The 27,248-nt window shown below is 40.3% G+C and overlaps 1 protein-coding gene across 1 annotated transcript; it reads right to left on the bottom strand.

The window, feature by feature from the left end:
• Positions 1–26,034, bottom strand: TMEM184A (transmembrane protein 184A). Its single transcript, XM_075181486.1, has 9 exons — positions 25,853–26,034; positions 13,265–13,516; positions 8,900–9,065; positions 7,650–7,740; positions 7,488–7,563; positions 6,957–7,048; positions 5,412–5,581; positions 4,326–4,523; positions 1–1,162 (listed from the first exon to the last, which is right to left on the bottom strand). The coding sequence occupies exons 2-9, from the start codon at positions 13,514–13,516 to the stop codon at positions 915–917; spliced, it is 1,293 nt and encodes a 430-aa protein (XP_075037587.1). The 5' UTR covers positions 25,853–26,034; the 3' UTR covers positions 1–914.
• Between the last annotated feature and the right edge of the window lie 1,214 nt (positions 26,035–27,248).

Below are 27,248 nucleotides of genomic sequence, written 5' to 3'. Positions count from 1 at the left end.
CTGAAATAAGAAGTTTCTTAAGTTAAGATCCTTAATGAATCAGGCCCTTAGTCTTGTGCTACTCACACAGGGTTATCAGTAAAACCACCACCATACACAGAGAAAGCCATAACACATTAACACACAGACATAAATGAGTATTTTAAATGGATAAACATCTTTACTGAATTCCCGTAGCCTTTCAGTGGAAAGTTACAGCCGATCCCATCCTGCAATTGTCCAACAATCCAAAAGACAAAACAAGTGTAAAAAAAAAAAAAAATCCACACAATTCTCCATGAAATCCTCCTATCAATCTTCTGGAGCAACATTCCGGAATTATGTGTACCAGATGATATGAAATGACTTTGACGCATTGTTCCATTACTATTCAGCATCTGTTATTGTCGAGTGCGAGAAGAATCTCAATGTAAACCGTTAACCATGACTCCAGCAGCAAAACTGACCTTGGACGCAGACTCAATGAGAACACAAATTATGTCACTCTGGGTTTCTAATATTAGCTTTTGCAGAACAGAAATTGAATTGTTCATAGAAATGGTCCAATAATTATTTGGCATTATGTGAGAGTTAAAAAAACAAACAACAAAAACAATATAAATTGTCTGCTAGGCACAAACATAATACACCTTAGAAAGGAAAAAAAAAAAGTCTAAAAGACATTTGGCTACAAGTGTTATTGAGAATCTATAAATCAGGTTGCTCCTTTCATGGCACGGTCATGAACGGCTGCAGAGCGACACATTTGATACATCAGTTTCTGTACACTCTGGGTGGATGTGTAGCCCACTTATTGAACGGGTCCTTTACAAAATCCACTTGCGTGTAATATCAGTAAACGAAAACCAGATGTAATAACTAGACATAGAATGCTATGTTTAGGTAGCCAATCTGGTGTCTCGGTCTTCCAAGTCCTAGAGCTCATCGTCTGATATAATGAGCATCATTTTCTCGTTCTGTCTCTTTTTCTTGCTGGTGTGCCCATTGCTGGGTGCAGTGTGCCCATTCTGTCCTTGTGACTTGCGCTCGGCGTCCTGCATGGACTGCTGTGTGTACTGCTGGTAGGCAGGGGAGAAGTTGTGGATGGCGTCTTGCACGATGTCGTGGGGGCTTATGGTCTCCTTTAACCCACTAGAGATGCTCTGCATGGGAGCCACGTTTGCTGTGAGGGATAGGAAAGGAATTTTTTTAATGTCAATGTTACACTGACATTTGGGCAACATAAGTCTGTCAAGAAGACAACATCAGACACCATTTTTTAAACATTTTTACCTTTTTCAATTTCCATTATCCCTCTCATTTGCCATTGTTCCTTATTAATTGCATTATACATATTAATGCATAATCAGCCATAATTTTAATGTGTGCTTATCTGCCTAGTAGGGAGCAGGGTGTGCACTATACATAGTTTAATATCATTCCTCCACCCCAAACAAGATTGTGGTGCAGTGACTGCCTCCCCCTTCCCTGCTTTCTGATTTAATTTTCAGACCTGGACACACATCATAAAAGCATTGACACTACAGTCATGGCCAAAAGTTTTGAGATTGACACAAATATTGTTTTTCACAAGGTCTGCTGCCTCCGTTTTTATTATGGCAATTAGCATATACTCCAGAATATCATGAAGATTGAAATTAATTGCATAATTAATTAATCAAAGTCTCTCTTTGCCATGATAAGGAACTTGTCCCCAAAACAAAATTTCAGCCCTGCCACAAAAGAACCAGCTGACATCAAGTCAGTGATTCTCTCGTTAACACAGGTGAGAGTGTTGATGAGGACAAGGCTGGAGATCACCGTCATGTTGATTGAGTTAGAATAACAGACTGGAAGCTTTAAAAGAAGGGTGGTGCTTGAATCATTGTTCTTCCATGGTTGCTGCAAGGAAACACGTGCGGTCATCATTGCTTTGCACAAAAAGGGCTTCACAGGCAAGGATATTGCTGCCTAAATCAACCATTTATTGGATCATCAAGAACTTCAGGGAGAGAGGTTCAATAGTTGTGAAGGCGGCTTCAGGGCGCCCAAGAACGTCCAGCAAGTGCCAGGACAGTCTCCTAAAGTTGATTCAACTGTAGGATCGGGGCACCACCAATGCAGAGCTTGCTCAAGAATGGCAGCAGGCAGATGTGAGTGCATACACACGCACAGTTAAGCGAAGACTTTTGGAGGATGGTCTGGTGTCAAGAAGGCCAGCAAAGAAGCCACTTCTCTCCAGGAAACATCAGGGACAAACTGATATTCTGCAAAAGGTACAGGGATTGGACTGCTGAGGACTGAGGTTAAGTCATTTTCTCTGATGATACTATATTATATTAATTTCCCTTTCAGATTGTTTGGGGCATCTGGATAAACGCTTGTCTGAACAAGGAAAAGTGAGCGCTACCATCGGTCCTGTGTCATGCCAACAGTAAATCATCCTGAGACCATTCATGTGTGGGGTTGCTTCTTAGTAAAGGGAGTGGGCTCACTCACAATTTTGCCTAAGAACACAGTCATGAATAAAGAATGGTACCAAAACATCCTCCAAGAGCAACTTCTCCCAACCATCCAAGAACAGTTTGGTGATGAACAATGCTTTTTCCAGCATGATGGAGCACTTTACCATAAGGCAAAAGTGATAACTAAGTGGCTCGGGGATCAAAACAGCAAAATTTTGGGTCCATGGGCAGGAAACTCCCCAGACCTTATCCCATTGAGAACTAGTGGTCAATCCTCAAGAGGTGGGTGACAAACAAAAACATACAAATTCTAACAAACTCCAAGCTGTGATTAGGCAAGAATGGGCGGCCATCAGTCAGTATGTGGCCCAGAAGTTGATTGACAGCATGCCAGGGCGAATTGCAGAGGTCTTCAAAAAGAAGGGTCAACACTGCAAATATTGACTTTTTGCATAAACTTAATGAAATTGTCAATAAAAGCCTTTGACACTTATGTAATGCTTGTAATTTTACTTCAGTATACCATAGCAACATCTGACAAAAAGGTCTTAAAACACTGAAGCAGCAAACTTTGTGAAAACCAATACTTGTGTCATTCTCAAAACTTTTGGCCATAACTGTAGGTCATAACCCAATCATTTGTATCATGAGAGAATTATCACATATGACGAAGGCTGGGTCAATCACACGATAAAAAACCGTTCAGTCCGATATTGCATTAGTGTACGCTCCAACAATGAACGATCTTACCAAATCACATCATATTATTTAATTTGATTTTTAAACCGGACTAAAAGTCTCATTCAATGATGTCTTTCCAACCCTGCAGTGCGTATGCACTCAGGACCGGCATGGTCCATAGATCTCTATAGAGTGTGCAGATTCACAATCTTTTTAGCAGATGAAGAGCACAGACCTGAAGGTAAGTCATGTAAAATGTTTTTTCAGCATGCTGATTGGGACTTTTGTGTTTTAATCATTGGTAAAATTGTTAAGGATATCACATTGGGAGAAATTTCTTATAGTGTGTACCCAGCCTTAGATAAATAGGAGGGCTTTGTGAAAAGATAAAGGATTAAAGCACAGATACAAACACAAAGGCTCTGTAGAAAAGCTAAACAACGCAAGCTAAAAAACTTTGTAACAGTTTTACAGACTCCAAAAACAGCTGTTCCCTTGAGTTAGAGGACTTGATACTCTCCCTAACTCTTTCTAATGAGGTTTTCTTTGGAGAACTTTATATACCAAGTAGAAAAGACTATCCTTCATGGGGGAGCTTTAAAAAGGCTGTTTATAGCTAGAATTCTGCACTAGCCTGCGCTATCCACTGGAAACTCAGTAGGTACAGCATTGACTTAAGAGCTGAAATAAAATACTCATGTATTTGCATATGACACAGAAGTGTTCGCAGTGTGAACTTAGTCTGTGCGTTGTTCACCATTTGGTCTGAGGAATGCCCTGGACAGTTGTTGTTCCAGCTCAATAGAATGGAAGCACTGTTGTCCAATGACCAGTGGATGATTACTTCTGGGATACGGAACACCAACCGGAAAGGACAAATCAACCAGGCTGAGCGCAACAGCGCTTATATTGTGGATCCACAGCCCTCTCACTTTAGGTGAAAGTGGGAGTCCCAGTAGAGGGGAACTGACTGCTTCGTGGGATGTCAATAATTTGGGGGTTCTCTGAATATGGAAAACCCTGGTCAAAGAAATTATATTGACCCATCCTTTAAAATGGGTTTTGTGAATATTTCTGTGAGTGAATATTGATGTTTATGCAGGTACCTTAGTGTAGACATCACTGACTTACGCCTTTCATGAAAGAGATAATTAGCCTCTGTCTATCAGGCAGACACTGTATCCCAAGTTATGACAGTACCTGTAGAGTTCTCCTTTTTCTCCCGGTAAACCTGGCAGGTGAAGGCGTAGCGCAGGGCAATAGCTGCAAATAGCATTTCTATGCAAATGATGAAGTTCTGGTAGCCAGCAGCCACTGTCCCAGCACCCACTGTATTGCCGTTAATGATCTGAACCTCAGGGATGGCGCCACATCTCTCCAGTATAGCAAGGAGCATTCCTACAGGAAAGAGAGGACGTGTTTAGAGGACTGTCCAGATAAACAGATATAGAGGATGTCACCCATTAGCTGCACTGAATAAAATGTATCTAAACACAGATAAATAAAAGGTTTTCAATCATTTCAGGACCTGTTAATCGTGTTTAGGCATAGGACAATATTCTGGGTCTCAGCTTACTAGGGATGTCGGACAGGTGATATGAACCCAATAAACAGGCCCCTCTCACATCAGCACAGTCATCCTTAGCGAGTTGGTGAACAGAACCGGGGAATGCAAGAGAGGACCTATATATGGAGGGTCACCTTAAAAAGGTTTCTGAAATCTCAATTTAGTATTCTGTGCATCAGATGTGAATGATGAAAACAGTCCCTGTAACATGTTGGTGCTATATAAATACAAGATACAAAATAAGAGAAGTCTTGCTCCTTAAAAGCTTTTATTGTTGCAGCATTTGTTTCATGTGTGTAACTAATCTCTGTTAGACCCTGGTGGTGCAGATAGGTGGCGCTGTGTGCGCAGGGAGGAAACCCTTGTACAGCTATATGGGGTACAATCGTGAAAGTGATTTAATTTAGTATTGTTGTACTTCATTTTTTTTTTTTAAAATTGTCAACATGTCAATTCTAGCGCTTACAGCAACTTTATCCTGCACACTAGTTTTCAAAAATGTCCCCTATTGACGCCTATTTAAAGTGTCTAAATAAAATCTATTAATTACACTACCTGCACAATTATATTTGATAACATTTGCGATATCGTTTAAAGCTAAAAACTTTTCCCCAGAAGGCAGTAACCCAATGTATGCAAACATGCTTGGTACATGCAGGTATACAGCCATTCTGTTGTGGTACACGAATGAGTGGTGGACCTTGCACAATTACACCAACCTTGCCAAAACGATAGAAAGATGACGGCTTTTATTGTGAGAAACTTTAGCACGGGTTCAAAGGGATGCAGCAGCTCCTTGGTTGCAAAATAGAAGAGAAACAGAGCATAGAGAGCCAGGCTGACCGAGAAATTGTAGATGATTGTAATGTACAAGTAGCCACTCTGAACACTGCAATGATAAGACAAGGTCAGGTAGCAGCACAACAGGGAAGCTTTCAGCAATATAAGAATACTTATTTTATTAGTCATTTTATTATCTGCCTCAGTTTCAGTACACGGTCACCTATATGAAACCTCATTAGGAGGCACATTTAACGTCGGACAACGTTGAGTATAATTTATATATATATATATATATATATATATATATATATATATATATATATATATATATATATATTATATCTCCAACTTAAATTATTGGGGATGCCGATTTTATTATACAAGTCATGACCACCTTTTTGCATTCTTTAATTAACATTTTCATTTGATCGTTAAAAGAATGAAACATGTGGCGTTTTGTGTTCCATTTTATATGGAAAATCAACCCCTTTATTTTTAAATACACCAATGTAATTTTATGTGAGGATGTCAAATCTGTTTCGTCAGGGTAATCTACTCAAATTTCCAAGGTAGAATTAATTTTTTCTTCATTTTTCAATAAAAGCTCAGTGACACGATCCTTTTTCCTATATATTCTAATCTATTACCATGACAGGCAATGCCGTGCAATACGATTCACTTAGTCGTGGTAAATATTTGACTGGTTGGAGGAAATGTTCTATGTTAATTCCTCTGCCCAAAAAAAAGAAAAAAAAAGACCTTGGAAGTCACCTCTTTAAAGCAAATGGGTACTTTTTAGTCAGGGCTGCCAAGAGTAATTTCAGAGACCCCCTTCCACACGCTACGAGGTGTGTGACTGCGTGGACCAATAGGAAGCAACTGGTCAGCGCACTTTAATGTGGCTCAAATAAGATTATGAATAGGCATATGGTGCCGGAGCAACATCTGCCCCCACCATAACCTGCCTCCGTCTGATCGCCAAGGGATGACGGGGTACTTCATACTTGCCAACTCTCCCCGAATTCCATGTACGTCTCTCGGAAGAGTAGATCACCCTCCCGCATCTGCCCACTCCCTAATGAAGTGGGCAGAATTAGAGCCGCAATGATGCGATTCTTAGGGAATTGCATAATTTTGGCCCTGCCCCCCCCCCCCCCCGCTGTAAGATGACATGTACGTGTCATTAAGTGACGGAGGCGTGGCCAAAAATGATGCAATTCAACAAACCCCACCCCCTCCACCCATACTCCTTCTGGGAACTCCCTGAAGGGCACTTCAAAATGTTGCCACATATGGTGTACTTGCCTGTACCGGCCAGATTCAAACAATTTTCTCCAACGTAGTTTGGAAAATGAAAGTAAATTTGTGATCGGTTGCATCTGAGCAGATGGCTCTTATTTTACTAAATAAGTCCTCTTCTTCTGTGTGCACACACACATAAAAACAAAAAAATAGCCAAAATGTAAAAATAAACCTCTTACTTAAAATCCCCGTCATGATATTTTCCAAAAGCTTGCAGGATTATTGTGACAACAGCCATGATGGGCTTCACTATGCAGAACTGCAGGGTTGCCTGTGAAACAAGGAGAAGACCATTATATTTAAAATATAAAGAACCATTCAATTCTCTTTCCCTGCAATGTTTTTTCCCCATTAAGTTCTATGCATGTTATTTTTAGCGCCGCATTATAAGTAATAGTATTAAATAGTACAGAATGATAAGAAAAAGTCAGGTACACAATAATCATTATGTTCGTCACATTACACCCTGTGTCAGTAGAACCAAAGAGGTACCAAAGTGCCTCATGCCTCAGTGAGGCGACTAGTTCCTAGTGAATTAATAGGCTGCATTCCTGTGAATATCCCCTATTTATCACTTTAAATCTGCATGTGTTTGAGAGAGAAGGGAGGAGGAGTTACCAAGTACTGGACTTTTAATCTGCTAATACAAGTCAAAGACTCCTATACCAATGTGACCTCATCCTAGCTCCACCCCAGCCGGTACGCCTTACCTGCTTGCAGAACCGGAGAAAGCCGATGGAATAGGACATTCCTTGGAGACAGCAGGTGCCGTAGAAACAGCTGGATCTGAGAGAAGGAGATGTACCATAAGACAAAATGACCACATGGGAAAGATGAGCACACGACATTTAATGAATTTTGGGTTCTCTTACTTTACTGGTTTTCCTCGAATCTCTGTCATAATTGCACTCTCTCCACCGAGATACTCAAAGCAGAGGCTGAGAAAACTGTATATGACAAACGCTGTTGAACAAAATAACAAGAACAAATAGTGAGAAGACATCTTACAACGCAAACTATGGAGCCTATTTTATAGTGCACAAAAAGTTACTGTAACCCATATCAACCAATCACATCACAGCTGTAATTACTCTCTCAATCTAGGAAATTAAAGATGAAGCCGATTGGTTGGTATGGATTACAGCACATTTATAAACACTGAGTTATTAAATAAACCCCTTTGTTTGCAACAGAAAATCAAATTAAAATAGTCTCCTTTACAGTGGTAGGTGGTAAATTAGCTGCTATTTGCACACAACTTCAATTATTACTAGACCAATTAACTCACATTAAAGATCAAAATTAGGCCAAATACCCACTAGCATTTGAACAACCCAAGTTCAAAAGCGATTGAAACCATATGTAAAACGCAAATGCATTTGACAACGGTTGTTAACTTGTGGTTACTCTCCCGTTCAAAAAAAGTCAATGGAGATCACATGTATTAACATATTTAACTCATACTTGCCAAATCTCCAGGACATTCCGGGAGACTCACAAATTCTGGGAGAGCCGGGCAACCTCCCGCATCTGCCCACTTCTTGGTGAAGTGGGCAGAATTAGAGCCGCAATGACACGATTCTTAGGGAAGTGCGTTATTTTGGCCCCACCTACACTGTAAAATGATGCATACATGCCATTACGCCATGTGGGCAGGCTTAAAAATCATGTGCACCGCTAAGCCGCGCCACCTAATTTTTAGAATTTTATTATGGTGCCCCTGGCACTAGCTGGAACCCTGAGGCTGCTACTTACTGCTATTTTTCCTGGGGCTCCGAGAGCTCAGCAAATAAATTTAGCTCACTAAAATTTAAATGGTGGTGGAGAGGGCTATGTGAGGGAGGTCCAATCACAAGCCGCATTCTCCCACCTTATAATTCCAATAAATGGGATACCTAAAATTAGGAGATGACCACTATTCCCCACAAGTACTTAATCATTCATGATTCTCCAGGCTCACAGCCTGGAAATGTTCAAATATAAACAACTTTGCATGTGGCTGTCAGCTTGAAGTCGAAAGAACGAGTTGCAAAGAATCGGGGGAGACAAAGGCTACTCTGGATGATCCGAAGTTTAGTTCAACAACAGCTAAATACGTTTTGTAAAATAAATGTATTCTCACCTTCGTAGCAATCTCTGACCGAGTCAAAATACACATAATACTGGTCATTGCCAATGAGTAAGAGGCTGAGCCAAGAGTCGAAGGAGTAGATAGGAACAATGAACAGGATCCGGATGATATATCGCTGCTCATTTGGAATGGTGTAATTTCTGAGATGCAGGTAGATCTGCAAGCAAAAAATAAATTATGACAAAAATTTTATTGACCAATATAAGTAATTAGTTAGCAGTGCGAGAGAGGTGTGTTGGAAATGACCCTGATAGTTTATTGTTCATTATCAGTAGTTCTAACACAAAGATCAATCAATATGTTGAGGCTGAGCTAACAGGAAGGGTAGAAGAGGGAGATACTGGGCTGTCAGCGAGCACGGTACAAGGGTCAGTCCCATGATCAAATATCATGTAGGCTTGTGGCAGATGGAGATATCCCTGTATGTATGACAACACTTCACAAAAGAGTAACAGCATGTGATCATTCTGCCCTATTGCACATACAGAGCTAATGATTAGATGGGCTCTACAGTAAGCACAACTGTGACCTAGTGCAACCGAGATATAACCATAGTGCAGGCATGACTCAATACCTCCTGTAGGATCAAACATTATCTCATATGTATTCCTCCCCCTACACATGTAATGTGCACATCATGGAAAGGAAAATATGACTCTTAAAGTAGTAAAACACGTCAAGGAAAGGAGGAGTAATAATGTTAATTCTCTTTTCAGTGATGTCATCATGTTTGGGACAAATAGATCTATTATAGATTGACATGAATCTATGAAAAAAAATCTAACCTTAGAATTGGTGAATAGTGATGTCATTTGTGTCACATGACCCATGTAGAAAATTAAGCCAGGTAACACACACCTGATCGGATCATACTTAAATAGCAAACACCCCTCTGGGAGATCCGTGTTTGGTATCACAAATCGCATAATCATGGACCTACCCCACTCACTTCACTATCAAGTGCGCAGGATACGGGGGCATAGCCTGCTCTCACAGGAAATTTGGGAGTCTCTGGGAGAGTAAATATTGATAGGATAGGCAAGTTTATAGATTTTCTCTTCCTTGCAACGCATCAGTGCTAAACAGTGAGTGAAAGACCAAACCACTATCTCAAACTCTCTCTGGACTTTTCTGGTTGAACAGATGTGCTTCACATTCAATAACAAATTCGCACTTCGCTTTCAAAACTGGTCACATGACAAAAGTGGATGGCTATTAATTTGAAACATAGAAATGAGAAAGGATGGTGCAAAATGTAAAACAGGCCTAAGAATCTGTAGTAAATCTGCAAAGTCTTCACAAAGTTCAGTACGCTCGTGTAGTTGAGAAAAACAATTCTATATATTAAACAGCCTCATAATGCTGTTTAATATAAAACTGCACCGGAAGCACAAACGCTGTATATAGATTCTGATAGTCATGAAAAGCAGTGCTACTGCCGTAAACTAAACTTCGTAAGAAACGTAACAGTTTACTTGTACTTCTAAAGGTAGGACAAACAATAATAGCAATCATTATATAAGGAGCTGAAATAAGATTAAATACTTTAAACCAGGATATCCTTGTATTGTTTATTGCACACTGCAACTGCTTATGACCTAGTGTTCTAACTTTGTAAAAAAATAAATATATTAAATAGCTTAACTTAAAAAGTGTATCCAATAAGATAATAGGAGTTTGTATGTTCTCCCTGTGTTTGCGTGGGTTTCCTCCAGGTGCTCCGGTTTCCTCCCACACTCCAAAAACATACTGGTAGGTTAATTGGCTGCTATCAAAATTGACCCCAGTCTCTCTCTCTGTGTGTATGTTAGGGAATTTAGACTGTAAGCTCCAATGGAGCAGGGACTGATGTGAATGAGTTTCTCTGTACAGCGCTGCGGAATCAGTGGCACTATATAAATAAATGGTGATGATCATAATAAAAAAGGTCAATAATATGATAAAACTCAGGAGGTCTGAAAACATACTTGCCCACTTTTACTGTTGTCGCTCCGTGAGATCCCGGAGAGGAATTGAAGTGCGACAGAGGAGGGAAAGTGGGGGCGCAGTAAATAGTTTGATTTTGGCTCTGCCCCACAACACAAGAAAGCGAAATGCGTCATGGAGGTCCCCATCCTGCCCACTTCTCCAGGAAATGGGCATGATGTGGGAGAATGGCCTGCTCTCCCGGGAGTTCTACCTGGAATTCAGGAGTCTCCTGGAAATTCCGGGATAGTTGCCAACTGAAAATGTGTTGTTAAGACAACCACAGAGAGTGCAATCTGATTGGGGCTAAGTATCTAATATATATAAGCCTAGCGGCATGTGTTAGTGTGTGTGGAAAAACCTATTTTCTCAGAAAGGGCTCATCCAATTGACCTGAAATTTGGTATACTGACATTATTTGACAAAAAAATTATAATAGTGAAGTCAGTTAACTTCCATCATCCCCCCTTCCCCCAGTGGGAGGGGTAGTAAAGGCTAAATTTACCAGTTGAGGGCTCAAACTCTTGACCGTGTGGGTATTTATTTACCAGAGCCTGTCTTTGGTCATGGACAATTGTATGTCGCATTTTCACGAGTACGGAGAAGCAGTGATGTGAAAGTGCAGGTTATGAATACTGCCCTTCAAGGAAGACTGATTGAGCACAGCGATAAGGTGTTTAGCAGAAACGTTGTGTATCGAGAGGTTTTAGAACAGTAAGACGATGGAGATTAAGGATGTGGCGATGAAGATAAAGGATGAGGTGATGGAGAAGAATGATGAGGTGGTGACATGTGGACAAAACCACGTTAAAAAAAGGCGCTTGCGTTGGGAAGTAACGCTCTTCCCCTGAGGAGGCCTGGCCTAGCCCCAAATGCATGACAAGAACCTTTTTAACACCTTAAGTAGCTTGATTTGACTAGAATGCATGAGTATCATGCACAGGTTAACTTGTGGTAAATATGACCATACTGGCCACCCAGATCTGCATACGTGTGGCCAGATTTACTTGTAGGTAATGGAAACCCCAGTAGCATTGCGATATTAAACAAGATTGGCAAGGGGACTTGGCAGCAGCAGTGCATACCGGACCAAAGATGAAACCTCGGTGTAAGGTGGGTGGATCCTGTGAAGCTCATATACAATTCTAGCATACCCAACTGCTACTGTGTGCCCAGGGCAATCATTATAAACATTGTGAGGCAGCTGGGGGTTCCCATCCCCTTAATAATGGTCAAACATAATCCACACAATTATCAATAGATGGCGTGGCTGGTAGGCTGGTTGGCTCGTTGGCAGGACTGTGTGCTTTCCCGTTTCATTGACGATTGAAAGGATACTATCGAAATGTTAAATACAATAAGCTGACATTTACCACCATCAAGTTTTATTGTTATATTGAAGAAGTGCTGAACTACTCCCGTTTTGATGAGCAATCTAATAGAAAGTCTGGGGGCAAGCTGGAGGCAAACTCCACCTAAAATTTAAAATTTCGTTTTGACAAAATATGTTCTACTAGAATCCATAGTTCTCTATCCCAGAGGTGCAATGTTCCTGCAGCTGAACAGTCCAGAGATGTAATCTGCTCTCTATCAAAACCGGCAGCAGTGATGCCCCTATAATGTGATCTTATTAGTGTGTGTTTTGGCAGCCACACACACACACACACACACACACACACAACACAATTCTGTCACTCAACCCAAAAGTAAGGATCAGGGTCCAATCTGACCCCTCATGTTTGTGATGCACTAGTGACCCCCATAGGAGACCCAGCTGTTTGGCAGAATTTTCATTAGATTGCTCAGCAAAAAGTAATACGCCAACATTTCAGCGTTTCAATCATTTTAAATGGTTTCAATTGCACAACATCATCAAATAATCAACAGTCACCAACCACCAAATGCAAGTTTAGTCAATCAAATAACGTAAACATTATCTAAAGAATTTTACCAAACTGCTTAACTGGTGCGAGCTATTTTGTATGCTTTTCCAATATTTATTCTATCAATTCACCACAAACTAGTAACACCCCTGAGGGACGAGGCACCCGGTTTATTTAATGGTAATGGCCAATCTGGTCTCAGCCTATAAATTAGCTGGCTCCAGTGTGCGTAGACGGCAGGTACACCATAACCAACAATTGTGAGTAAAACAGATCAACATTTTTTGGATGGTTTCATATATACAGCTACCATCAGTGTAGGGGAGGGCTGGCAAATGTTATCCCGGGAGGCTAGACTCAACTCAGCACCCTATTAGAAACATTTTAAAGGAACAGAAAATGCAGATGGCCCAGTGACCCACCCCAAGCTAGCCCACTATGAAACCGACCCTGGGGCAGATGTCCCCCCAGCCCCTGATCATTGTCAACATGTGAAAATATTTCTTACCTGGTGACATGTTAACAACAGAGCTGTCCAAACAAACACTCCTGAGATTCCCTTTGCAGCTGCTGTTGTCAGGAATAACCGGTCTCCGTCAGAAGTATTGGTAACAGTTCTCAGCTGAGCAGCAGTATCCGTGTTCACATCGAATAAATTTATAAGGCTACTAAGCGTTGTCTGAGCTGGCGTGGTATTCAGAGAAGAAAGGGGTATATCCGATTCTGTTGTTGAAAACGTTTCTGCCATTGTATTGTTCATCTGTATAAGAGAGTGACAGAGAGCATAGGTAAATTCAGAGGCATCATGATATATAGGACAGGAGCTGGACGAATTACAGAAACAATATTGAACACAAAATAGGGGAGGAGTTATTTCCACAGCACAGTGATATATTCAGTGCTTTTTTTGTAAGAAAAAAGGTGCCGGAACTCACATCACGTAGCCAATCACTGTGCACACATCCACGCACGTCAGTTGTGTAACGACACATAACGGTCGCCACCCGCATTAAGCACTCAGTGCGCAACCACACGACCAATCACAAGCTGAGCAGCGCCACAAGCTGAGCAGCGCCATCACAACCAGCGCGGACGAAGTACGCATGCATCGGACTCAACACACAAGCAGCCCACATGCACCGCATTATTGATTTTGCCGCCGATCTGCTACGCTTGACAGGGCGATTAAAGTCCACGTGGACCAACCATCAAATGCTCAAAAGTTACTTTTAAAACTTAGAAAATCCGTTGAAAAAAGGTGCCGGATCTCAGTTCCGGTGAGTTCTATGACAAAAAAAAAAGCACTGAATATATGTATATAAAAGGTATGTGTTATCCGTTCCAATAAGACTAGTTTTAGAACTTTTTAGACATTACTTAATTTTACAATTAAAGCCACACATTTATCTGTAAAGTATTACATCACTATACTTCCATAAAGTGCAAAAAGAAAGATGCCATTTTACTTATATTTATAGACATGATGGTGTGGAACAGATACGACCTTGTCACCAGTTAAAGTTTTCATATTATCTGTAATCGAATACGCTAAACGTTTGTCATTATACAGCATTTATACAACCTTTATTCTCTAGCTTACAATAGGCCACAGATTATACTTCTCTGCAATCAGAAACTTGTGCAAGTACTTCTGCAATAATGGTAGAGTGATCCTTTGGGTAGAACACATCAATATATTCCACAGTTATTTAGGTTTTCTGCTCTGGTGCACCCCTAACCTTAGGTAGTCAGACTTTTCAACTAACTACAACATACTTGCCAACTTCTTGTAGTTGGCTTCTGGGAGCTGCCGGGGGGAGGTGGGCATGCGGGGACCTGAAAATCACGTAATTTTGGCCTCCCGTAACGTAATGACGCAAACGCGTCATTTTACATCTGGGGCGGGGCCAAATGCCGCGATTCCCGGAGAATCGCGTCATTTTGGAGCCAATTCTGCGCGAAAGTGGGCAGATGCGGGAGATTTCCATACACTCCCGGGAGTCCGTGCGACCCATCCCGAATCCGGGAGTCTCCCGGAGATTCTCGGAGAGTTGGCAAATATGAACTGCAACCCCCAATGGCCACAAAATATGCTGAATTTAGGAAGCACTTTGTTTTGCTTCTATCCATACAAAGGTGCAAGTAAATCATGGTAGATGTGGGTTCAGCTGCTGGGGGCTCCAGGTTCCCTGGAAAAGTGCATATGTGCTTTTTCACTGTGGGTCACTTAGAAAATTTTGCTATGGCGTTCTCAAATGTTTAGGTATAACCCGACATACAGATCAAGACTCAAGAGTGATCATTAGGAGAAAAAAAATAAAAAAAAATAAAGAGGATTGGCAAAAGATGAGCCAGTTAGAGGTATGCATTATGGAAAGAGCAGTGGATGCTTATAATACATTTTAGATAAATATACAGCGCTCTCTCTCCACTCAAAATGTCAAGCAGAGGATGTCCTGAAATATAGCAATAAGTGTGAGCCTCTTGCTCCCCAAAACAAGCGACAATCCACTTAAAAACGCAGACACTGCACTAAACCACACAAGCATGTCACATCTATTGGTTTTATCTTACATTCACACTGGCCAACGGCAGGGGAAGACTTACTAGGTTACGCATCAATGATCAGCTCTATAAATCCATACTAAAAATCAATTATTAAAAATATATAATTTATATAAAAATATATAAATATATAATTTAAGATAAAAATACGTTTTAACTATACCAGGAAAAGACAGACCCACATCATTTTCTAGAGATTGACGCCAGCCAATAAGTGGACTTAAGAGCCGGTTTCTTCAGATGAGACAATGTTGACTTGTCTAACAGGTTTGGAGCAGGGTCCCATTGTAAGTCCACAGCCTCTGCTAAACAGTGTACAACGGATGTATTATTTCCCAGCTCACACACAGGAGCGTTTCAATTGCTGTAAATATTTAACTATTGTCCAGGGAATTAGCCTAATGTTAAACCATGTCACACCTCCAGGAACCCAGCAGACTGTTGCAGGTACAATGGAGTGTCAGCCAAAATTCTACAGTAGTGGAAGTCATAGGTTACTGGACAGTCACTATAGAAAAGTAGTATTATTTGCTATTAATAGTCACCAGCCACCCATTAGGCTTTGTTTAATAATTGGGGACTCCCTCAGAACTTACTACAATTTGCAAGGAAGTGGAGGATGAAGAGTTTTGGATGATTTACACAGCCAAGTTCACAATCAGCAGTAATATATATATATATATATATATATATATATATATATATATATATATATATATATATATATATATATATATATATATATATATATATATATATATGAGTCCGGGTCATGTTCTGGGGGGAGGCGGTGGTTGGGGGGGTCTCAGGGTTTCAGTAAGTCAATTCTTAAGGGAACAGCTGATCGATAGAAGCTATAGGTTTCTACTTTACATTAAAAGACAGATATCACCCTGGAGATTATATTGGATGATGGACTACTTTTGCATTTTTACAGGTTGAGAGGGGTATTGTGTCAGCCATCCTATGAGATAAAAGTAATTGTCTATGTATAACAACTCAAATGACTAATACCATCCACACACTTACAATGGACACTACTACAAAACTCCACCTCACAGCCAACGATACTCTTCCCCAAGCAAGAGAATCCATTTTGTATGTGATATGTTTTGAGAATAGTATCACTGGGATTGGGATAGTCCAGACTTGTCTTACAAGCCCAACATTGTACCTCACAACATCCCCAATTGGAAAGTCTGGCCTAACTAAGCCACACACTCCTACCTGCCCTACCAGGCACATTTATAATGAATCCCCACCCAGGTAGATCACGCCCATTTCGGCCCCTGACTTTTGGGAGGTGCTCAGTCTAGTATTGACGTCCACAGCCTGCAGCTGTAGCTAACACCACACGGTTCTGGCTGCAAGCTGTTATACCCACAGCATCTGATGAAAAGTTTGTGGTTCCAGCTTTTCTCGTGCTTGTCTGCCACCTGTAGCTGATTATAATGTCCTATAGGTTATACAATAATGTTCCATCATAGTATAGCTCACTAGAATGAGCCCTCTAACGGGAATGTAGTAAGTTTCATATTCTTCGAGTATCAGCTTGGGGTATATTTACTAAACTGTGTGTTTAAAAACTTGGAGATGTTGCCTATAGCAACCAATCAGATTCTAGCTGTCATTTATTTAATACATTTTATAAAATGACAGCTAGACTGATTGGTTGCTATAGGCAACATCTCCACTTTTTCAAACCCGCAGTTTAGTACATACCCCTAAGTGGACGTGATCAGCAGTGAATTGTGGTTATAAAAGTAAATATGACTATTAACCTGTATTCTCAAAAGGGATATTAGGGGATTTGTTACCTGGGGTAGAGGACCCCTTTAAGAGTAAATATTAATAAAAAAACAACTTAGTTCAAATGAGATACGACTAGAAAGCTGAACTTGTGAAGAAAAACAACAAAAAAAGGTTACTAGAAAAGTAAATCTTTTCTAATATGATAACATATGTGTAAGTTATACAATAATGAAGTGTAAATATTGACATTTTTCATTTCCATTAGCTTGACGCAGGAACAATACAACAGTCAATACATACAAGTTACACCCCCAATGGGGTTTCAATCCTCCACTGCTTCCTCTGCACGACACAAGCCAAGGGCAGGACATACTTCCAATTTGTAATACTGATCCTGCTACAAAAGCCACAAATGTGACATTTCAGTGTTTATAAAAACAAGTGCCAATAACAACACCTCCCAAGGCATGTTTGTGTAAGGCAACACATGTCAGCTGAGCAATATTTCCTGCTGCTGAAGGACTCGCCTGTTAAAGAAACACTGCACCTACAATGCAAGATGATTTTCTTGTGGTGCGTACATGAGTTTCCTAACATTGTACAGTACACATATATACAGGCGTGAAAAAGGACATTTTTATTTATTTACAGAACATAAGGCAACATGAAGAAGCCATGTGTGAAAAAGTAAATATTGATTACATATCAATAAAGACGGTCATTTCAAACAGCTGTTGATTAGCAAGTGCTGTTCATTATTTGATCATCGGAAGTGTTGCCACCTCTATATGAAAGCAGGACCTTTGGCAGCTTGATCTGGAGCATTGAGGTTTGTGTTTACACCAGATCAAGGGGGGGGGGGGAGGGGGGGGGGGGGGATCTAGGAAAATCAATTATTACAGTCTGGGAAGTGATCTGACGGATTCACCTTTTGCCAGAAGAAAAATCGGGACTGTCCAGAAGAAAATAGGACTGTTGAGATTATGCTGCTGAATGAATCAAATCACCTTGTCCACTGTGTGACTGAGGTCAGAACAATGAGAAAAAAACCAGATAAAAGCAGAAGACAAACAGTTTACAGTGAAGTCGATTATTTCAGTCATGGTATGGAAACTTTTACATATGTGCCTGTAACTGTTCCATAACCGAATACCTAACAACTTTCCTGATTGAGGCTGGACTGCTGGTAAATTGGGTATATAGGTCCAGAGGCAGAACAAGTGAGCTGTGGAGCCCGGAGCAGAGAAGCGAGGAGGGAACCTGGGCTTACAGCTCTCTAGTTCCCCGTGCAGCGGGCCCCATTATTTCCAAGGGCCCCGATGCACCGTACCTGCTGCACCAATGGTAGTTCCACCACTGTATAGTTCCCTTCTAATACAGGTGAGTGGGTGCTCACCCATATGAACACCTGGCGCTTGTGTACTGCAAATCAAAGATTTATTTTTAGAGTGGGGGGCAAGTGGAGGCGGAGCTTGGCATGCTCCTGAGTGAATTGGCACCTTCCATTTTCCCCAGGGCACTGATGCCCTAGCACCTCCCCTTTAAACACCCCTGCTTTGCTGCTCCCACATGCTCTAGGACACACCTTCCAGCAGTCCCAGCTGTCGTGACAATAGTCCTGTCGTGACAATAGTCCTCTCAAATTGGGACAGTTGACAGAAATGAAATGTCAACAAGTATTATAAGATTCAGAGCACAGTTGGTCACATTTCTATAAATTGCATTCTAGTTTTGTATGACCTGGATTTTCAGTGGCTTTACACACAATAAACTTGACAGTGATAATCTTAAAATTAGCCACATACTTAGATAATGTCAAACAATGGGGCTGAGTACTATAATTGTAACTCCATATTCCCTTTGGGAAAAGTAGCAATATTAGCTTTATATAGCATTACCTATTAGTATATATTTTATATTTCAGTCACATTGATTGCTGCAGTGTATTTTGCTGAATGTAGTTCTCTCTGCACACATCTAACACGGACGTCTGCATTATCTAATGACTAGTTTTACCCCAAAGAGGGGAACACACTGAACAGACCGTGTTAAAAATCTGCAATGAAAGAGAAAGCGAGACGTACCCGTCCTCTAGAGCTTACAATCTAAGAGGGGTCACCACTGTTTATTTAACCTGAATCATAACGCAATACACAAACAGACAACACATACTTTGTCGGAGTATGACAGCAGTAGAAGAGCAGGCTGTGCATGCTCCCTGTCTCATGTACTAAGCTGTATTGATAAGCTTCATAAATGTTTGAGCAACAGGTCTTCTTAAGGCTGGTCTTCTGAATAATTGACTATCCACCGTCTCTAACTTATCAGCTATCATTTTCGCCATGGGTACCCAGGATGTTAACTACTGTCCAATGTAACATCTTTCACTGAGGGAGGGGCTTTTCTCAATATATCTTGACCCTAGGACAGTGTTGGCTAACCTGTGGCACTCCAGGTGTTGTGAAACTATAAGTCCCAGCATACCCTTCCAGCAATAAGCTGCTATATATTGGCAAAGCATGCTGGGACTTGTAGTTTCACAACACCTGGAGTGTCACAGGTTAGGCAACACTGCCCTAGGAGATACCTTCATAAAATAATTGGAGTGCTCATTTTGCCTGACTAGACCTTATGCTAGGCAATGTAATGCCATGGTAATTAATAATAATCTTTTCTATCTTTTATTCACAGCATTAAAAGCCCAACACAGTTATGAACAAAGATTTGGACAAGTCCACTAGAAGAATTTCGGATGCAAACTCCACGCTGTAGATTGAGGAGAGTGCGGCTATTGGAACAAATGCCTAGTTTAGCCATTATATTTTTTCCCTTAAAGAGGTTGACCACCTTTAGTGAAACCCTTCTATTTACACTTCCCTTCCCATTTGGTTCTGGTTGCCCACATGTGTGTTAGATAAACATGGCTCCTGGTTAAACTGGCTATTGATTCCTATCAGTTAGTAGCCACATTGACAGTAAGCATACCAAGATGCTAGCAGGAATCTCATGCAGCACTATCAAAGCTGGCATTGCAAGACTGGAACCTGGCACTGCCCATAGGTGGGCAAACACTTTAATTTGTCATTAAACTGTTATAGTAAAGTGTAATATTTATTTGCTCTGTAGATCAAGAGAGACACTTGAGATTGGAGTTTACATGCATCAGTTTCTATCAAAGACACAAAGCTTGGCAGATTTCAAAATACATTCACGTATTACAGGGCTGACAATCATTAAAATGCATACAAAACACTCAATGGATAAAAAAGGCAGCAAAAAGATCTATATAACAGACTAAAATAAAGGACTGGAAGAGGTAAGAGAATAAGGATACTTTGACTCAAAAAGATGGCCCGTCCACAAAATGGGCCAATCCAACTTTGAAGACGACTTGGTTACAACAAAAGATCTACTTTCAGATTATCGTCCGACACTTAGGGGTATATTTACTAACCTGCGGGTTTGAAAAAGTGGAGATGTTGCCTATAGCAACCAATCAGATTGTAGCTGTCATTTTGTAGAATGTACTAAATAAGTGAAGGCTAGAATCTGATTGGTTGCTATAGGCAACATCTCCACTTTTTCAAACCCGCAGTTTAGTAAATCTAGCCCTTAGTTTATGTTGATAGAAGTGTAACAAAACATTCTCTGGTTAAGAAGAGAATTATGGGAGTTGTTCCCAAACCAGATCTCTAGCCTAACACAAATCATTTAAGTGCCTACCTGCACTATCGGATAGTCTTAATGTAGCATTGAAAAATACGTGGCAATATTGCGGACGATACGTAGATTGATTGTGTGTCAGACAGCTAAGAGACATGTACAATCTATACGGCGTTTAGCTGATGTACCAATCACATACAGAGACACGTTTAATGGTTTTCTTTTGTGTTCAGAATCTATCACGGCATTTATAGATTGGGTCAGCTTTGATGTACATTTAGGAGAGTGGATGACATTTTGCACTGTCAAATACAGTTAAATAGGAAGACAAAAATATTGAATACCCCTTTGTCAATACATTTCTACATTCTGAGTCAGTCTCCTGTGCCCATACACCTCCATCTCAACTCATTAACTCCTTAATCAACGTATACTTCAAGTGAAGAGTCGAAGTTAAGGGCATGCAATAGACAGAGATTTGTTTTATATATAAAGCAATGCATATATTGGTGGATACATTTCATATGGAGAGCAATCCACTAGTAATTTAAGCTGCATTTTGTGTTTCTGACACTCCAACGAATGATCATTACACCTATCTCTTCCTCGCAAACAGTGAAATAATTTATTTAAATATTTTTACACTTTAATTAATAAAGATGTTTTATTGGAAAAAAAGCTGGGCCACTCATTTGGTATGAATGCCTATAAGAGCAGCACAGTGGCTATGTGGTTAGCACTTCTGCCTCACAGCACTGGGGTCATGAGTTCAATTCCCGACCATGGCCTTATCTGTGTGGAGTTTGTATGTTCTCCCTGTGTTTGTGTGGGTTTCCTCCGGGTGCTCTGGTTTCCTCCCACACTCCAAAAACATACTGGTAGGTTAAATGGCTGCTATCAAAATTGACCCTAGTCTGTCTCTGTCTATGTGTGTATGTTAGGAAATTTAGACTGTAAGCTCCAATGGGACAGGGACTGATGTGAGTGAGTTCTCTGTACAGCGCTGCGGAATCAGTGGCGCTATATAAATAAATGATGATTATTGATGATGATGATAAGAGCCACTACACTGCTTTTCATGCCTAAGCATGTAAGTATTCAAAGGTAAACATTTCTTGTGGCAAGACCAGATTTCTTTAATTATGCACAGATGAGTTAATCTATTTTGCTGGGTCAGTAATTATCCCACCTGTTCCTACAGACAGAAATCCTGAAAACATGACCTGTTGGTAGCTCTGGAGGTCTGGGTTTGATAATGTGGAGTCACTTATGCTTTATATGCGATATTACACCTCTATATATATCCCTATTACTATAATGCTGCAGGACCACATCAATATATTCAGTATTGTTACATTCCACTCCGTGTTCCTATCTCCCACTCTGAAATCTGGTACAGAGACTGGAAGATGGCTTTAGACTTGGATTGAGAGATGTTGCCTATAGCAACCAATCAGATTCTAGTTATCATTTATTTAGTACATTCTACAAAATGACAGCTAGAATCTGATTGGTTGCTATAGGCAACATCTCTTTTTCAAACCCGCAGTTTAGTAAATATACCCCTCAGAGGGGGAATCAGTTTTTACCCAGCAGGGCTCCTCTTGAACAAAGAGAGAATCAGGTATATGCTACAGGAGCATATTAATAAAAATAAATGAACGTTGAGTGTTCCTTTCATTTCTGTCAATGCGTACAACCTGTTAATATTTACAGTGGTTTGGGCTACAATATGAACTTAAACTGTGGAGTGTTTCAGTCTGACGACCACAGTCATGATTTGACATAAAAGAGGAAAGTGAAAAATTATTTTCAATAAAATGCTCCAGTAAGCATGACTACTACGCACACACAGAGGTGTGTGTGGAAAAGAGTGTTAACAGGATACGTAAGCGAGCGTAGATTGTAAACAGTGCAGTATTTGGCTAGTGTTAGAAAGTGATATGAAATCAAGGGTTGACTCAGTCATTACTAATATACAGACTAATGTAGGGTTGTTTGGACACTGAAAAATAACATGTTTCTATTCTGCTTAATAAAAAAAATAATGCATGGACCCTTATGTCTGAGAAATGACTCATGGTGATGTTACTGATAAGCGAGCAGCGTTTCTGGTGCATAGTCCATTTACAGAGTGACCTGAGTGAATGACACGTAAGGCTCCCATGACTTTAAGCACCATAATGTGATAGCACATAAAGGGGCGCATTTATCAATGTTCTAAAAAAGTGAAAAATAGTTTTCAATCCTTATCGCATTGATAAGGATTTAACTATTTCTCAAATTTATGAAGAACGCAACACAGAAACAGCAGTTCCGATAAACTGCTGTTTCTGTGATCAAAAAAAATACTTACCCCACCTCTTCGGAATGCGCTGTCTCTGGATCTCCTCCTGGTCCTCTTCATACTGCAATTGCGCATGTGCAGTTCGAAGACCTGGGCATGCGCACAAACATCTCTGCTCTCTCTCTGCAACTATAGTTGCAGAGAGCGAGCTGTGAGTGAGAGGGAGGGCTCATGTGATCCCTCCACACATGCACTGTCCAGCTCTGCTCTTCGGAGCAGAGCTGACAGTACTGAAATTTTTCAATCATTACATTAGCATAACAAGTTACCGAAAAAAAACTCTCCATGATGCTAGGAGCCTTAAGCAAGATTTTCGTAGAGCCTGCATACAACGCAATCACTGCTGGAATCTCTGAATCATTTACTAAAACAAACAACGCACAATGAGGAGAATTTAATTAGCCGCGAAGTGTCTTCGGGATGTCCGTGAGACACTTCGTGGTGGAGATTTGAGAGAAATCTCTGCTCATTTTTCCTTGCACCCCACTGAGTTGCGAGGAAAAATGTGCCACGATTTCTACCGTAATTGCCGGCAAAGTGAGTGGTGCGATATCCACTCGCCACATCGCCGGAGATTGATGTGGGGTTGGGAGGGATAATTCCTGTAACACTGGATCGTTTGATTAAAGTTGTACATCTACTTTAAAAACTGAGGACAACCTCTGCTATATAGGTATAACTCGCCCCAACACCCCGTGTACCCCTGACCAGATGGCAGCTGTGCACTTCCAGCAGCAACAAACGGGATAGGGGAGCTTGATCAGTGCAAACTTTGGTGGAGAGTCTGAGGCCCTGTCATAATGTACACAGTAAATGTGAGTATAAGCACTACAGTCAGATAAATGCAGTTTGCTGGCTCAGTAGGTAAGTTTGTGTATATATATATATATATATATATATATATATAGTGACCCCATACATGGTAATCCACCCTGGATGTGTAGCTGATTTAACCACATATGTACATGGGCCAACTGGGCAGCTAGGAATCGTTGACTGGCTAGCACGGTGCAAGAATCACCATACTTTGCTGGTGTCCACACTCACATTCCCATGGTCAAAGTTCAACCTGATTTTGCATTCTTAACAATAATGATGTTGGAGCAACTTGGCCATTCTTGCCCAGATTAGCCTGCAAATTCCCCAAAGTGGCTAATCTTAGGGACATAACCATTGATAGAAAAAGTACAATACTACAATAGATTAAAAAAAACAAAAACAAATAACATCACACTACTAGGACCGTTATTCTTTAGATAGTGCCAGCCGACTACCAATAAGGTCTAGTAAAAAATAGTGTATAGCGCTCATTTGTCACAGTGATATATCCTATATCGCTTTCTATTGGCTGACCTACAGCAGCTGGACGGAGAGGGGCTTTCATGTAAAAAGACATTGAGCACGCTCATTCATATTATATATCATATTATGCTAGCAATTTGATGTGAAGAATTCAGAATATAGGTGCGACATGATAGGTTTTGGTAATGGAAAAACAATGTGATAGTCACCCCATAATTACCTGTATAATTTACTGTGCACATGGAATGCGTGTGGCTTATATATTTACATTTAGGTATGTCCTGCAATTGGACACCATACTGGGTCCCTCAGAAGCATTAGAAACCTTCTAAATAAGTACAAGACTGGGCCTATTCAGATTCAAGTACTATATTTAAAAAATGGATATTGGCAGACACAAGAGAAACCCAAAAGAAACAATAAAACCACAAGAACAATAATAACGTTAAGGTATAAGTAACATTTTGTTAAGTAAACATGTTAAAAAAATGTCTATTAGAATAGTGGTAATCATGAGTTTCAACATCATAACAGACTAAAACCCTATAAGGCCAGAATGGATAACAGATTTATATTAACGTCTGTGATGTTTCCCAGGGTGTTGAAGAAATTAAATACATCCCCTTCTAGAACACGTTCAAAATAATATTCAACTTTACCTGTAAATACTATTATTTTGGCCACTACACAAAGCAATCCCAGTTGGTTCAATAGTCCCTTCATTTTAGCATGACAGTCTCCAGATTATTATAATCTTATTTGAATATGAGGACAAGAGGACGTGCAAAAAGTTATATTACAGTTGTAAAATCTAATGCCAAATAATTCAGCAGACTTGATGGCGAAGTCACACCTGACGGATGTGTGGTGCAGCAAAATAAACTCACACAGTCCTCCTAAATCTCCCTAAACAATGCACAAGCCGACTTGAAAGCCAAACTACCACCTAATGATGCACAAATTAATAGCAGAAGATTTAACATCAAACACACAGGCCTGGTTAACCCTGTCCTGTCCCTGTTACTTCAAAGCCACTTTCCTGGGCTTTATTATAGTGAAAATACAGAAAATAAACGAATAGCAACCTAATAATTGCTAAACCAGCTAATTTGCCCCCTAAAAAATACAGGTGTGTTCCACCAAACACTTCACTTGTGTATACTTATCATGAAGGGGGATTTGTATACACCTGCTTTATGCAACCTGTCCTGGAACTACTGATTCTAGCATACTCTGTCAGTTGGCTGGCAGGGCTTGCTGGAACTTGTAGTTCCACAAGAGCTGTACAGGCACAGGTTGCCTAATTTAACCATACATACATATATATTTATGTCTATATTATAATCTTCTTTGACCAGAAAGCAGACAGACCAGTAGGACAGGTCTCGGTGAGATAATAAAGCATGGGGTGGTAATCTAGCAAACTGCCCGGATTATATGAAGAGAAGTGTAGGCTCCATACTGTACCTCTCTACACTGAAGCAGATGCAGCTTAGTTGGTTTGCCCAGTAGTTAGTCTGGTACAGGGGGTCACACACTGATACTGTTGATAGTTCCAAAGTGACAAAGTTTGTGTGATGTGCTCCGGAGTCAGGTAATCCATGGATCTGGCTGCGATCTGTAGAGATCCGATATGTAGAGGCTTCCTGTCTGCGCTCTCCCCGCCTCCTGCCAGGTAGACTCTCCTCCTAGTCTGCCTTACCTGCGCTGCAGGACTAGCCGTGGCCGGGTCATGTATCCGCAGCACTCCCAGGTCACCTGCTGCTGATCCCGGGACACCTAGTGCAGAGCCTATCACTGGTCACCTGCTGCTGATCCCGGGACACCTAGTGCAAAGCTTATCACTGGTCATCTGCAGGTGATCCCGGGACACCTAGTGCAGAGCCTATCACTGAGTGTTGTATTCATCATTAGCTCCAGTACTAACTTATACATAGAAATAAGTAGCCAGGGGCAGCTGCTCTCGCATCCGATATATATATATATATATATATATATATATATATATATATATATATATATATATATATATATATATAAAATGTGTATATATGTGTATATATATATATATATATATATATATATATATATATATATATATATATACACATATATACACATTTTATATATATATATATATATATATATATATATATATATATATATATATATATATGTGTGTGTGTGTGTATGTATATATATACTGGTACAAAGGTACAAAGGTTTATGTTCATTTGCTTATTTTCATGTTTGATGATAAGTTTTATTTTGCAATTTCTTTCTGCCTCCATTCACTGCCGAAGAAAGCTCCCTTAAATACTGATTGATTCTCAGATCATTTTGAGGTTTAACATGCAAAGAAAATACATAGTTAGTAATCGCTGTTTAACAGTCATGGGATATCCTCTGTGTGGCAGATACCATTGATTTTAATTAAGCTTCATTTTTTTTCTGCAATGTTTTATCCTGTGGGCCATAACTGGTGATTTCACAGAACCCATTATATTGTCTATTTATTAAATGGAGATAAATCATAAATCCTGCAAAACTTGGATTTTTGTCAGTATTTATGGCTTCTCCCTATTTACCAAAGCCCCCGTCCGGCCTCCTGGTAAGCATATGGGGAAGCCAATTTACCAAATCAGCCCTTTACAAGTGAGGATTCCAGGGGGTATATTTACTAAACTGCGGGTTTTAAAAAGTGGGGATTTTGTCTATAGCAACCAATCAGATTCTAGCTTTCATTTATGTAGTACTTTCTACAAAATGACAGCTAGAATCTGATTGGTTGCTATAGCCAACATCCCCACTTTTTCAAACCCGCAGCTTAGTAAATCTAACCCCAGGACTTGCTTGGCAAGCG

Source organism: Mixophyes fleayi, chromosome 7 (genome assembly GCF_038048845.1).
Source record: "Mixophyes fleayi isolate aMixFle1 chromosome 7, aMixFle1.hap1, whole genome shotgun sequence".
NCBI classification, from domain to species: domain Eukaryota; kingdom Metazoa; phylum Chordata; class Amphibia; order Anura; family Limnodynastidae; genus Mixophyes; species Mixophyes fleayi.
This window is presented reverse-complemented; position numbering and strand designations above follow the sequence as displayed.